The sequence below is a fragment of the Sturnus vulgaris genome, chromosome 1 (genome assembly GCF_052056855.1).
Source record: "Sturnus vulgaris isolate bStuVul1 chromosome 1, bStuVul1.hap1, whole genome shotgun sequence".
Taxonomy (NCBI): Eukaryota; Metazoa; Chordata; class Aves; order Passeriformes; family Sturnidae; genus Sturnus; species Sturnus vulgaris.
In genome coordinates, this window is record NC_142243.1 from 136676100 (window position 1) to 136690973 (window position 14874).

General features: G+C 41.9%; 2 protein-coding genes across 2 annotated transcripts in view; one reads left to right on the forward strand and one right to left on the reverse strand.

Annotated features, from left to right (window-relative positions):
• CTHRC1 (collagen triple helix repeat containing 1) lies at positions 1 to 6622 on the forward strand. Its single transcript, XM_014879343.2, has 4 exons — positions 1 to 321; positions 3333 to 3554; positions 4780 to 4996; positions 6179 to 6622. Exons 1-4 carry the CDS (start codon positions 172 to 174, stop codon positions 6319 to 6321), a joined length of 732 nt encoding a protein of 243 aa, XP_014734829.2. The 5' UTR covers positions 1 to 171; the 3' UTR covers positions 6322 to 6622.
• The window catches only part of SLC25A32 (solute carrier family 25 member 32), a 17451-nt gene continuing 9184 nt past the window's right edge, over positions 6608 to 14874 (reverse strand). Inside the window, exons 5-7 of the mRNA XM_014879342.2 lie at positions 12019 to 12132; positions 11317 to 11462; positions 6608 to 9874 (exon numbers count right to left, since the gene is read on the reverse strand). Coding sequence (XP_014734828.2) covers positions 9739 to 9874; positions 11317 to 11462; positions 12019 to 12132 — 396 coding nt within the window. The 3' untranslated portion in view covers positions 6608 to 9738. The remainder of the gene's footprint in view (positions 9875 to 11316; positions 11463 to 12018; positions 12133 to 14874) is intronic.

Genomic DNA, 14874 nt, shown 5'->3' on the forward strand with positions numbered 1-14874 from the left:
GGTGGCTCCGCCGGGCCGTCTCGCCCGGTTACAGGATGGAAATTCTCGGCCTCCCCGGGGAGGGAGCTCGGGCTGCGCGCTCTGAAAGGCTCATTTATCCCCGCGCTGCCGCCCAGAGCGGCGTCCCGGGCTCCTGCTGCCGCCGGCCCCGGCTCTGCATCCCGCCGCACGATGATGCCCCGCGGCCCGGCCGCCGCCGCCGCCCCGCTGCTGCTGCTGCTGGCGCTGCTGCTGGCGGCGGCCCCGCCGCACGGCGGCTCCGAGAGCCCCAAGGGGAAGCAGAAGGAGAAGGCGCTCCGCCAGCGGGAGGTGGTGGACGTGGTGAGAGCGGCGGGGCCGGGAGCGGGAGCGGGGCCGGCGGGGGTGCTGGGGGAGCCCGGCGGGCGGGGGTGGCTGGAGGAGCCACGCAGCCGCTTTGTTATTGCAAAGGTACGAAAAGAGCGATAGATGAGAGGCTTTGGAAAAAACTCGCGGCCTCTCCAGGCAGGGCAGCGCCGGTCCCGAGCTCTTGGTTCATTCAGTTAATTATGCCCTTGTTGTGCTGAATCAGGAAAACGCGGAGAAGGCGGTGGACGGGCTTTGGCACAAAGCGCAGGGTTTCGGCGGCCCGGAGTGTGTTTTAGTGCTTTCCCCATCGGGCCAGGGTCGGGGATGGCGGCTGGCTCCGGGGGACATCGCCCTGGGCTGGTTCCTGCGCTCTGCGCCCTGCAGGGAAAACGCCGAATCTTACAGCCCTTCCAGCATAAGTAGTAAATGCTTCTTAGGTCCTTCCAACATAAGCAGTTAACTGCTGTTTAGCTCCTAAAATGCTAGTGGATATATAGTAATGAGAAAAACTATCTGCATGCTCTGAAAACTATCTGCATGCTTACCCAACACACTTCTTTGGAGCGGCATGAATGCATTATTTCCTTTGGCGGCAGGGACTGCACACCACTGTTTGCAATTCCATTGCTACTAGAAACCTGAATGCATTGGGACTATCCCATCTCAGGGAGAGATGACAGGAGGGAAATTTTCCAGTCCTTGGAATGTAGAAAGCAGATGTGAAGGTATTTCTGTGAGCTGTTGGAGTGCGTTCACCTTCTATAGAAAATCAGTGGTATGGCCATTTCTTCCATGATCTCCAGAGAGATCCCCTAAAGTGATGTGCTGGAAGCACCACTGCTAGCAAAGCTCCTTCCCTTACTCTACTTCATTGCCTTTTCACTTCTATTGTGGAAATTTAATTGCATTGAGAATGAGGAGTCTGTACATATGGATGAGCTAACATTTTCTGAGCAGTATTTCAGGGTCTCTCATTTCTTTGAACTGGCTCGGTGCTTTTTGGGTGCAACAGAGTGAGCATCAAAGAGCTGGTAAATCAATGGCCGTTGACTCATGCACAGCCCAGCTGTACAGACTGCTTCAGCAGAACCCCTGCCAGGGCAGAGTGGAGGCAGGACCAAGGGGGGATCCTGCCTTCAGTGGATATTTAAAATATGTTTTATGCATTTCCAGCTTAAGAAAGCATGAAAAAGGCTTGACTTGGCAAGACACACAATTTTAGTTGGAGTGGAGCCCAAAGCCCAGGTGATTCTTGTGCTCCTATTTAATGTTGGGATGTGTCGTGGCTGAAGTGCTCTCCCTGTCTGGCTGTGGGTGGCAGCTCCTCTGTGAAGGCAGGCCAGCCCCTCTTGGTGTCTCTGGGGATGGGGGCAATAGGCCAGAGCTTTGGCCTGCCCCCAGCTCTTGCCTATTTCCACATCCAGGATTTCTGCAGTGAGTAACCACATGCAAAAGCCAAAGCCAGTCACTGTTACAAATAGAGTCCAGTGGGAAAGCAGCAGCAGACCCAGATAACTGTTGCTGTGTGAAATAGAAATGTCCTTGCATTGTTCTCCCAGGCTGGTGTGTGCTTTGCCAACCAGCCTTCTCTTCAGCTAACTTTTCTAAAACATGGTTTTCTTCATGAAAATATTCCAATAATTCCACTGCCTTTAGCCAGCAGGGTTTTCTTTGGTGAAGATAGTAAGGGAAAGCTAGCAACCATTAGTCAGACCCTCATCTGACTTCTTACTAGACCTCTCCATATAGTCACTGATTTTACTTGTGGTGTGGCTCCAGCTAAGCCCGTGATGGCTCCGCTGGTTTTTGCACCAAAGCCTGTGAAAAGACACAGCCTCAGTGAAGAAAATTCACCAGTCTGACAAAGGAAAGAGGGCAGGGGCTGTAGTTTACAACTCCTGCAGTGCAGACAGAAGCATGGCTGGCATGAGGGGGAATAGCTGCAGCACTGTTTCTTTTTGAAACAGGTGAGGATTAGGTGGTTTAAACTAGGTAAAGACAAATAAATACGAGAAAGTGGAAGAGCAGAACACAGCTATCTGTGAGGATTTGGGATGAAGACCAGAGGAAGCAGTCAGTCACCAGATGGGAAAGAGAACACAAAGTAAAAGCCATGGCCAGCTCCTGCAGGTTCCTGTTCAGCATTCCTGTGCTGCCTGACACCAGTGCTCCTCCTGCATCCCAGCACTCAGACTGCTGGGGGATTGAGCTCTGGGCTTCACTGACCTACCCTCCAAGATGGGCAATCCCAAGTCTCATAAAGCGTGAAGGTGATGTGTGTTAACATGGAGTTTGGGAGAGCAACATTTGACCTTTCTTGTGGTGTGATGTTAGGAAGGATGTTAGTGTGCCCTCCTCCCATATGTGCCTTCCCACTGTTACAAACAAGGTTCCCGAGTTCAGCTTTACCAGGGTGCAGCTTCCCACATCCATATCACCATCCTTTTGTGGGCATACTGGAGTCTGAATTGTGGGGCTTGATTATCATGATGTGGTTGTGTACCAGAGAAGTGACAGAAGAAAAGTGGCATTAACATTTACTCTCTGTGAAATGGAAAATTTTCTGTTAAAAAAAATAGAAAGGAAAAATAATATTGAAAATGTATTGGCATAGACAGTTATACAAGTAATTGGTGGGTTAGGAGGAAGTAACGATTAAAATGTGACTCCTTTTTTTGTTTCTCTATTGAAATGTTTTGACTCTTCTGAGGTTTTCCAACAGGTTTTAATTCTTGGACTAGGTAGATTTTTAATTCTAGGATTTTTGTATCTTTTCATTTTAAAAAGGCATCTTATTTTACAGCAAATTCTACTGACACTGCTTATCTTTGAAAATTTATTTTTCTTCATTCTTATTTCTGTGGAACCATTTTCTCAGAGATGCAGAAATAGCCCATTGTGGCACAGCAGTGTGTTTGTGTTTTGTTGTTACTCATTTGTGTTTGATTTGGTTAGCCTGGGAGTTAAGGGATGGAAGAAGCAGCAAGATCTGTTCTGTCTTCCAGTATAATGGCATGTGCTTACAAGGTCCCAGTGGTGTTCCTGGACGGGATGGAAACCCAGGAGCCAACGGGATCCCTGGGACACCTGGGATCCCGGGCCGGGATGGGCTGAAAGGGGAGAAGGGCGAGTGCATGCGTGAGAGCATCGAGGAGTCCTGGACACCCAACTTCAAGCAGTGCTCGTGGAGCGCGCTCAATTACGGCATCGACCTTGGCAAGATCGCGGTGAGTTGGCTCTGCCGGGAGGGGCTGCACCACCACAGCAGGCTCGGGTCAGCCTCTCCTTCTGAGGCCTTTTCCTGCATGCGAGGGTGAACTTCTCAAAGGCTTTGCTACCTCGGATTCCTCTCAGCTGAGTTTCAGCTATGTGCCTGTTTCATTTCAGGACTAGGGTTTCGGAAGAATTTTATAGCTGGTGTAAGAGTACATTTAGTAGACCAGATCTGTAACTGTAAGGCTGAAAGTCATGTTACCAAAAAAGTACCTCTAGCTTGCCCAAAACAAGGCAAGGTTTTCACCATTCTAGTCCTAAAAAGGAACAAATATCTTTAATCTGCTAATTGTACCTGTCTTTATAACTAGCTTTGAAGTGGTTGTTCACTGAAACTCAGTTGCAGAGGATTAGCATTGCTCAGGAGCAGAATTGCCAGTGTCACCCAGACTGACACAAACAGTGTCAGTCTGCTGCTCCACTGCAGCCCTGGGTGTAAAACTTCCAGAAAAAATCCCTGCTCAATCCCAGCTATGAAACAAAGCCCAGAGTGGTTGTAGCAGTTTAACTGCTATGCTGTGGCTAGAGGGAGAATCAACCTTTTCAGTAGACTTTTCTCACTGCCTTCTACTTTCAGAACTGTCCTTATCCTTTTTTTTTTCCCCCTATAATATCCAGCATTTTGAAGACAGGTTAACAACCACTTAAAAACCTGAAAATATTTATTTTTCAGTTGTGGAGCTTTTATTGGGCATAAACTGCTCAGAAGTCTTGTGATAATCGTTAAGTCCAAGATTTCTGTTAGCAGAGACAGAAACTATGCTGTCTTGTCATGCAAGGACTTGGGGGTTGGACTAGATGATCTCCAGAGGCCTCTTCCAATCCTTATGATTGTGTGGTTTGAGTGCAGTTTTCAGAGATCTTATTTCCCTTTACATAAATCCCAGAAGGTAACCAAGCTACCAACTTAACAGCAGATGTTATCTAAATAAAGAATTTCCATAATCCTTTTCTCCTTTACCATCTACGAGATGCTGCTCTGATTTGCATCTTTGCACCACAAGGCTCTAATTATTATTATTTCCAGGCTCTAATTATGATTATTTTTTTCCCAGAGGGAACTAAAGAAAATAGCCAAAACATTTTGACATATATTGCCGATCTGTCCTGAATATAAATATATAGAAAACAAACAGGCTGAAGCAGAGGTTGGTAGCAAAGCCTTTTGTGTCCTGCCAGGAGTGCACGTTCACCAAGATGCGCTCCAACAGCGCTCTCCGCGTGCTCTTCAGCGGCTCCCTTCGGCTCAAGTGCAGGAACGCCTGCTGCCAGCGCTGGTACTTCACCTTCAACGGGGCAGAGTGTGCTGGGCCACTGCCGATTGAAGCCATCATATACCTAGATCAAGGGAGCCCAGAGCTGAATTCTACTATTAACATACACAGAACTTCTTCAGGTATGTATGCTGGCAGAGCAGAGGTGGAGTAAAGGCAGCAGCAGTTACCAAAGGCACAGGGTGCCATCTGCCCCACGAGGTCAGAGGGCTGAAACGAGGCAGAAGAGTGGCCAGATAACATTTGTTCCTCTTACTCTCCTGCCTCAGAACTGACTGTTGATAGTAACAGTATTATAATGATTTATTAAGTGGTACTTTCTTGCTGTGGTATTTTTCATGATACTTGTATCCTGAGATTTATGTCCAGACAGGTCTACTGATCTGTCCCACAACATGATACAGAGACATTCTGTGCTCTATTAGCCTATGGAGAAACAGCCTTACTGCCAAGTAGATAGTGTCATGCTGGCTTAAAATAGTGATATTTGCACGTTATCTGTGCAAAAAATGAGAAATACTTCCTACAATTTCTACTCTGATTTCAGGTGGGGCACAAAAGTACCTCCAAAGTGAAATATCTGAGAGCAATTATTAATTTGTTTAGCAGAGGCAAATTAGTGAATTCATTCAACATAAAAGGATGTGACACTAAGAAAAGGGAATGTAAACTCTGTGCCCTTTCTCCATTTTCCTCCCTGTACGGCATGACTGCACGAAATCATGTCTAGAGCTATTATAGGATTTTTTCAGCATAGGCACAGAGTTGACTGGTCTTCATTACCCCACCTCCAACTAGTGGGGCTAGTGAGGCAGCAGGAGGGGAACTTTACACAGAAGCAGTGACTTAGGAGTGGAAAAACTTACAGCGTGACAATCACCTTTACAGGGCTTAGCTGTAAACCAGGCATGGCTGTGCCCCCATCCCCTCCCATCACTGCTAGAAAGATGTCTGGAGCAGTATGAAGCCATATTTCAGCTCCCAGTGTGTAAATTCGGGTATTTAAAGCAGCAGCTATACCTCCCATTTGGCCATCCTGGGGACTGTGATCTGCTTCAAGTACTGCAATGAGTGTCAAACAGCAGCAGGGACAGAGGCACTGCGTGGCAGTAACTGATGCTGCCACATCGCTACATAAGAGTTTTTATTTCTGAAATTGTTCTAAAATTCTAAAAACTGTTTGCATTTAACTACATAGGACAAAGCTTGCAACAAAATTCTGTTCTGAAGTACTTCACAACCTTCAGTTGTGAAATATAAAGGGATTGTGTCTGCTGAGGTACCTGATTTTTGTCTTTAACCAGTGGAAGGTCTGTGTGAAGGGATCAACGCTGGCTTGGTGGATATTGCCATCTGGGTTGGGACGTGCTCAGATTATCCACGGGGAGATGCTTCTACTGGATGGAATTCAGTCTCCCGAATCATCATTGAAGAACTGCCAAAATAACTTGCCTCCCTTTTTATAAGACCTTTTTTTAAAAAAAAAATTTTGTACTATTTTTTTCAGAATTTATTTCTATAGAGTTGGATGCAAGTACTGGACTGAAAGGCACCAAAGCCTTGCATCTGTAGCCTTTGTCTTGTTTTGCACATGGCAGAGGCTTTTTATAATAATCATTTTAGAATATAAATAGCAAAACCAAGTTCACTAATGTTTTATATTTCTTTTTTGATGTAATACCACCACTGTTTTTAGAATTAACCATAACATTTTGTATCAAATAAATAAGACCTTTTACAAAACAAAATCCAGGGTACTTTATTGAACATTAATGTGTTTCAGGTATTTTACATGGTGTTATGATACACGATTTTTTTAGAAGGCTTTATAAATTTCTAAGAAAGAAAAATCAGCTGACTGCTGAATAGGATGCTCTGCAGTTACAGTCTTGTCTCTCAACAAACTCCTCGTGACTTAACTGTGACCTAGACAACGTGGTAAGTGTTAAACACCTCATTATGAATAACTGAACAAAACCAGACAATCTGAGCTCTCCTTCCCTCTCTTGTTTCTTGATAGACTGCATTTCAGTATATCATCTATGACTGGTCTTCACTACTAAGATGCAGACACTAAATAATTTTACAGTTACAACACTTAATTTCATTGCTCCAATAAAATAATTCTCCCGGATTTACCCTTTCAGATAAATAGAATCACTTTGGTGTTAGTTAAAAGCTAGATATATTAAGCAGTTCAGAAGATAGAGAAATAAGGCAGGTTGAAATGCCTAGGCTTTCAAAAAGTGAACTAGTAAAGTGAAACAACGATGTTACAGCTGTTTGACAAGTGACAACACCGATCATGCCAACAGACCATAAGCGTCAGTGTTTTAAGTATTTTCTTCCAAATATTGTGACCTACTCAAGTATTTTCAAAAATTGCACACATTCTAAAGAAAAACAATAGTCATGTTTGTATTACAAAATCAATTTTACATTTATGAAATAAAAATCCCACAAAAAGCATGTACAACATGCAAAAATCTCCACTCTTCTCAGAAATTAAAAGGAAAGAAAAACATTAAATCTGAGATAAGTAATTTATTTCAGCTATTTAGGATTAAATCTCCTTTTCTGAACAGGCTGCAAGATTTCCCCAAGGCATCTCTTGGATGGGTAGCTCTTGCCTGTAGCTGTTGTTGCAGATACTGGGGGAGGACACCTGCAGTGAGGGGAGCACTTGGGCTTGCCCAACTGCAAGATGGTGTGTGAGATTTGCTGTAAGCCAGCAAGTTACACAGCTGGCATTTTGTCTCTGAAGAACTGTAATGTTTTCACTGGCTTGGACGATGGTTTTAAGGTATCTGAACACAAACAAGTCACTATGAGCTGAGCTGCGGTGCGAGCGCCCAGAGCGTCAGTCAGCACACAGTGAGGGATTGTGCCCGTGCTCCCAGCCTGTCCCTGCACTTATCCTGAGGAATGAGAAAGCTGTTCTGCGCCCAGAGCACACTAATCCAGGGTAGCACATGCACAGCTTTCTCTCTTTTATGATATTTTCCTATGTCTTCACAATATGTTTTGGACCCTGGGTGGTAGAGGTAACTCAGTGTTCCATTAAATTCATTCTGTGTACCAGAAAACACACAAACTCCAGTAAGGACCCTCCAAAGGCAGAAGCTGCTGTTATGGATCTACATAATTGACATGGTAAACTTCCAGTAAATTTACCTTCAGCTAAATACACACACAACCTTCCATAATAAAAACCAAAGCCAGCCATAGTGGTCCCAGATGAGATTATCTAATGGGATTAAAAACTCTTATCAGTAGAGGAGATGGGATTGTGGAAGAGAAAGTATAAATTATTAATAAACTTAGTAATACACAAAATGTGGTATGTGGCAACAGTAGCTACAAAAACAGGCAAGTGGATCACCGAACAAAGATTCAAAATACTGAGTAATTTCTGTAGCCTTCCAGATTTTAACTTCAAATTTAAACCAAGTTCCGAATCTGTTAAATTTTTTATTAAAATTTTTCTTTCTGCTTTAGGTTAGTCTGGTAAACAGGAAACTTCTCTAAGTCATTATTCTGCTCCCATTGCAACTGATGATTTCCCCCTAACTGTTGGATAGCCTTTGCTAACTTATTTCCTAGTTAAATGATACTTACTAGATACTTAATATCTTCTTACAACAACAGCAAGAAGATGTTAGGGTCAGAAATGCCTTTTCTTAAAGAAATAAAAAATCCCAAACTACAAAACCCAGAGCTCTAAAAAGTATATATCCTTGATGGCAATTACTGGTGTGGAAAAAAACCCATAATTATTATACAAATTTACTGAGAGGTACTATAATTTAATTTAACAGGAAGTTAGTAATCAATATATTAACAATCTTTTCCTTAAACCAAATCAGAAGATATCAACGGATTGTTCTGGTATTTTTAAGAAAGTCCTATGCACAGGATTTTTTTAAGACTAGAAACTTTTTTTTCCTAGAGGATATTATTGAAAGTAAGTATGGTCCTATTTGTTACTTAGACTGGTTTGATCACCGTGGGATTACTAGAAAAAAAATCCTCATCTTTAAAATGCAAGCCCACTTTCAAATATGCATTTACTTAAATATTTGGTCAGCTGTATCATTAACGGAGAAAGACTCTGGCATGAAGAGAGACGGAGAAAGAATGAAAGAGAGAAAATGAATTAAGTGGCCAGCAATGCATGTCAATCTGCTGCTAAAACCAAATTAAAAACCACAGTGCAAATCTGTCCTGGTATGAGACAAGAGCCGAGTTTCATCAGACTTGCAATTATTCAAACCCAAGAATGGACAGCTGTTTTAAAAAAACAATTTCAGTTTCCAAACTGCACCCCACTGAGGCAGCATTTTTTTGTTGGATGAACAACAGAGTCTGGAGCATTCCATATCCTAAAATCTGACAAATAACACAGAGGTGGATTCAGACGACATTCCTTGTTTAATGAGACTCAAAGATTTAAGAAAGTTTTGACAGGCTCCAGGGCTGCTTTCATGTGAAGTTTTCCAGTTGTGCAGGAGCAGAATCTCACCAACTGTTATCTTGAGACTTGTTGAAACTGCTTAGTGGGTTATTCCAGGCAGGCCAGGATGAATGGAATTGCTGTGCAGCTGCCTTCACCCAGTCACAGCACTATTATTTCACAGTTGCAGACATCTGCTTCAAGCAGATGCAGCTGATTCAGAGAGGAAGGCAGCAATGCAGGAATATTGAACAGGAGAGATGTTGGCAGGGTTTATTGTCTCTACATTCTTTCCTCAAAATACCAGATCAATTCACAGTGTCAAAGAAGACTGCTGAACTAAATTTCTCCCAGATCATAAATATAAAAAATAAAGGATAGATTCCTTCCTAGGAACACAAGTTCATACCTTTAATTATTTTCTTTTCTAAAACCAAGTAAAAAGCCAGACACATTTTCATAAACTACAAAGGTAATACAGCAGGCAGGAGTCACTCTGATCACATTAGGTATAATTCCTTTGTAAAATCCATGAACACCTTCTTTCCTTTAAAGAAAAAAAAAAGGTTTTAATTAACGTCTTTTAATAGAAAAAAATCAGACATAGAACAAAGCCTGGTATTTTATTTCTCACACTCCCATTGAGAGACGTACTTCAGGTTAGAAATAATAATTTCACACAGTGTTTAAAGTGCATCAAGGATTAACCCATCATTTTTTACACAGAGTAGCTTTATGTAGGTCAGCTATTTAGCCTAGGCTTTGAGTGGTTTTTTGTGGGTATTGTCTAAGTAGAAGGCAATTTACCATCTTTCTTCATGCTACAAGAACTGGCTAAACAACTAAGAAAAGTCAGCATTCAATTTTTGAGAATTTAAGCAACCCCTCCAGAATTTTGATTCTACTGGCCAAAAAATGAGAATGTAATTTGACCCAATTTGAATCTGTGTGCCATGCTAGGGCTGTTAAAAACTTTCAGAGACATTAAATGTCAGCTCTTTAGGTGCTGGTCTCACAGGCCTAGGACACCTGGAAGGATGAGTAAACAGAGTTCCTGAGAATGCCTGGATGTGGTTTACACTACCCTCCCTAAGTCACATTTGTTTCATCACGAGCACAGCAGTAGCCCCAGAATGGCTGCACTACACTTGACCAGAACCAACAAGCCTTCCTGTAGCCTGCAGCACTGAAGGGCACAGCACTGACACATCAGAGCTATTTTTGCACTCGATTGCCTCCAGTCAAAAAGGCTGTACAGCCTCTGAACCAGGGGTGCTCCTGGAACAAGGCAGCCTCGGTCACTTGCTCAGCAGGCACCTCTTCACAGCCCAGGACTCCATTCTCCTCTCTCCAGCAATATGCTGCAGCCCAGAAGCACTGCCCAAAGCAATGGGTGCAGTGCAGAGATGGCCACCCTTAGTAACTACACAGTCTGTGGGAAAACTCTCCCCTGCACTCTGGAGCTCAGGGAAGTTTTGTGAGAAGATATGAAAAGGTCTCCAAAGGTCCTACAGGAAGCTGGGACTAGACTACAAATGCAGTCAGGCCCCAGGGTAACCCAGGGACATCAGTATAATCAGCACTGGCTAGCTGACTTCACCTTGCCAGGAATTTGGATTAGCCACAATTCCCAGCAGCACAACACTCCTGTCCTATGTGATAAACTAAAGCAGTTCAAGTGAGACTTCATTTAGTCCCAAACTGGCCATGACAATGTTATTTTTCAGCCTGTGAAATTCGCTGAAGAGAGCAGGCAGACAGAATAAACAACAGAAACCTGCAGGGGGGCACTGACTCTGTCCTATCTCCTCCTCTCTCCTTAGCTTACAGCTGTTGATGGCATCTTGCACAATATGACTTTGTACAACTAACACTTTGTTTGCCCTGAACAATACTGGTTCTGCAAGTCAGCACAGAAGCCAGTAAAGGTAGCTCTGATTCTGTAAAGCTCAGTTTCCAACATGTAGGCTTTTAATTTTGCACACCTACCTCCATGTCCTGCGGATCACATCAAACACCCCAGAATATGTGTTATGCTGGTCTTGAAGGCGAGCTCGCACAACTTGATAGGGATATGTTGCTGCCACAGCAAATATTTTGGATACAGCTGCCATCATTATGTATTCCACAGTGTTCTAAAAGCAACAAAAATTGTCAGGCTTGTCTTAGGCATGGTTCAAATTAGCGAGTTCCCAAAATCTTATTTGATTTTTAAATGTACAACCAAACAACACTCTAGATTTTTCCCCCTTATAATACAACACATTAAAAGAAATGTCAGTGTTTACTACATGCAGTGCTACAAGTAATTGACTGTAAAACATGTGTTGTGCCTTCTCAGTCCCATCAAGAGAAACACTTCTTCCTAAAGTAGCTACCTTTGCCCAACTTGCACCCCCAACAGTTTTCCAGGGTTAAATACCAACCCCTCTGGTTCCACAAAGAAAAAACCCTCATTCCTTCCTCTAAGATTCTCAAAACACTTGCCAAAATAAGAAGTTGGTTTTTAAGAACAGTGAGAAACAGTTGCTTGTTCCTAAAAAGTGAGAAAGTATTATTTTCTTCTAAATATTCTGCATTTCAATTAATGTACCAATACTTTGTACATTTGGCTGCTGTCTAACCCAACAAACCGAATCAACTTCTATTTATTTACAGGCCCCAACATAATTTTATTCTCAAGCATCATACCAATTTTGTATCTGATACTCTGTTTCTATACTTGTTGTATCTCTCTTTCAAATCCTCATAGGCCATGAACTGAAGTGCTCCATGAGATGTTCCAAACAGACCAGGCACAAATCCCTAAGGAAAGGATAAAACAAGGTTAAAAGGCAATGCACAAAACCTAAACAACTTGACAGAGCACAGCTCACACACTTACATTTGTCCTCCCTTAATGTGCAGACTGTGCCTGCCCAGCTGTTGCAGCCTGACTCTTATTCTTAAAGACAGGCATCACACAAATACTTAATAAATGCAACTTTTCTGACATACAGCCTAAAGTCACCTACTGAGTCACTGAGATAAAACAGGGAGTTCACCTCACAGAGCACAAACTGGTAACACAGATTAGGACTGCAAGACCACAAATGAAGCTGTGGTCTTGCAAATGTGCTGCTTAGTGCCTGCCCCTTTGCAGAGACTGGCACGGAGGGATCTGGCTCCCACCCGAGACTGGTAAAGCAGTGACAGATGCTGGCAACTCAGAGAAGGACCATCAGGAGCAGAGGTACAAAAAATTATTGTGATTGAGCCCAGGAAGTGGATATGTATGTGTTTGCATGTGTGTCTCTACATAAATGTGTGTCTATGAGATAGATATATATATTTCTATACTAAAAATGTTTGTGTCTATATAGGATCATTTTGGTTGGAAAACACCTTTAAGATTATCAAGTCCAACCATAAACCTGACCCTGCCATGTCCACCACCACCCCATGTCCCTGTGGGAGAACAGAGTGAGCTGCTCCAGCCCTGTCTTTCTTACACACACAAACACATGAAAATATACATCAACCTCTAAACTCAAAAAAGTTGAAATGAAGGGGGAATACAGGTACTTTCTGAACTGTCTCCACAAGAATGAGAAGGCAGGAGTTCCACCAGAAGCAGGACTAGCTCCATTAAAATGAGCTGCCAGCTGCATGGGCTCTGAAAAGCACTAATTCTCTTTTTTAAGAGTTGGTCACTTACATTGAAAAACACAAATAAATGGGGGCTTAAACATCTTGGCCAGAAAGGAACTCAAAAGCTTCCTGCAAACTGTTGGGGGGACAATCACTAAGTGATCAAAATATAGTTAAAAGCATTAAAAGAAACAAAGTTTAAAAAAAAAAAAAAAGAGGAACAGTTTTATTTCCTGTCATCCATTCAGGCAAGAAAAAAGGAATTTTAAAATGTGCCCAGATGCCAAACTCTGTGTTAGACTAAAAGGAAAGCTCAAAATGTTGAATAAAGACTTATCAATATACAATTAAAAGCCTGGAGAACGTGAAAAAGAGAAAGGATCCTAGAAGGAGTCCACTGCATTAGTCTTAACAGGACAAAATAATAAAACTTCCAAATTGCAGAAAGCCCCCCAACAACTAGAACTAAAGCAAGCATAAAAATTGCATGGATAATACACAAAATACCACTTCAAGGATCAGCTTTCCAAGTTTTCCAAATGTTACATATAGGTTTCTGAAGTTTTTCAGTCATTCAGGAGATGATTTTTTAGAATTTCTTTAATATATGACGATAAATTTCTTCTCACAGTAGGAAATAATGGTCATGAACTCACCATCAGTGACCACAAACTGATGAAATGCATCAAGCGCTAGTCAAAGTCCCAGAAAAAAAAGCTTCCCCAAATGAGAACAAGTGGAATTAAACCACATATCTGTATTTTGTCAGCTGTAAGCAAAAAGTGAAATTTGAAGCCAAAGGGCCCCAACAGAGGGAAAAGGACAACTTTGGTTTTCAGAAATCCTGGATCAGAGAAGAAAATAAAAGTAACATAAAAACAGAAGGAGCAGAAAAAAAAATATTAAAAATGTCAAAGAAAAAATTATCTGGGTCAGCAAAAGAAGGAACAATATGAAACTCATGGACAGTGATAGCAGGGAAAATCTTCACAAACATTTCCCGGTGATTAAACAGTAAAACCAATAAAAGACAGTGGAAGTAATTGTTCTCCACTTGGAAAGAATTAGAACGATGTATTAATATCATAGAAGAATGAAGTAATATTTTCCCTGCCAACAAAAGAAGACTGTTGAACAACCTTTAAGAAGGCTAAACTCTTAAACTTAAGCCAGAAGATTTGGATAACCTGCACCCAAGAGCCCTAAAGCATCTACTGGTTGTACTTCATAAACAAATACCAGCACGCTTTAAGTCTTGAGCTGATGAGAAAAGCTTCCAAAGACTGAGGGACTTTTAATGTTGGGCCAATATTAAAGAATGTAAGAAGGGAGTGAGACAACTGACAGCCAATGTGCCTCAGTAAAATAGGAGCTGACCCAGGTTTCTACAGATCATAGAAAACAATGTATTCTTATGGAAAATGTTTCAAAGCAAAACTGATTTCTTCACAGCACTGAAATATCCTGGCCAAGAAAGTTTTTGGAATGTGTTATATTTTTTTACTCTTAGAATAATTTAATACAAAGTTCTTTCTTACCACAAAATTTGATAGAATTTAATATTTATTTTGATCCATAATATGACTGCAAAGATAAATTTTAGAATAACTTCATGTATTTCTTGTTATTTTTTACTTTAATATTTGAAATATATCTTTAGAAGATTTTTGTCATGAAGGCATGACAAGATGAATGGTTTCTCAAAGAAGTCCTGCTTGAATTCTCTTTTAAAGGAACAACAGACAGAATTAAACATATAATTAGAAATTTAAATGGCTATCATTTTCAGCAGCAGGGAGTGGGAATAAAGAAATATTTTAAAGTTGGCTTAAAGCGTTTTCAGTGTTGAAAATCCATGACAGGAAGAAAATGTCCTGTTGGTTAGTGTTTCAAAGGTTACCCATCACAATAAAAAGA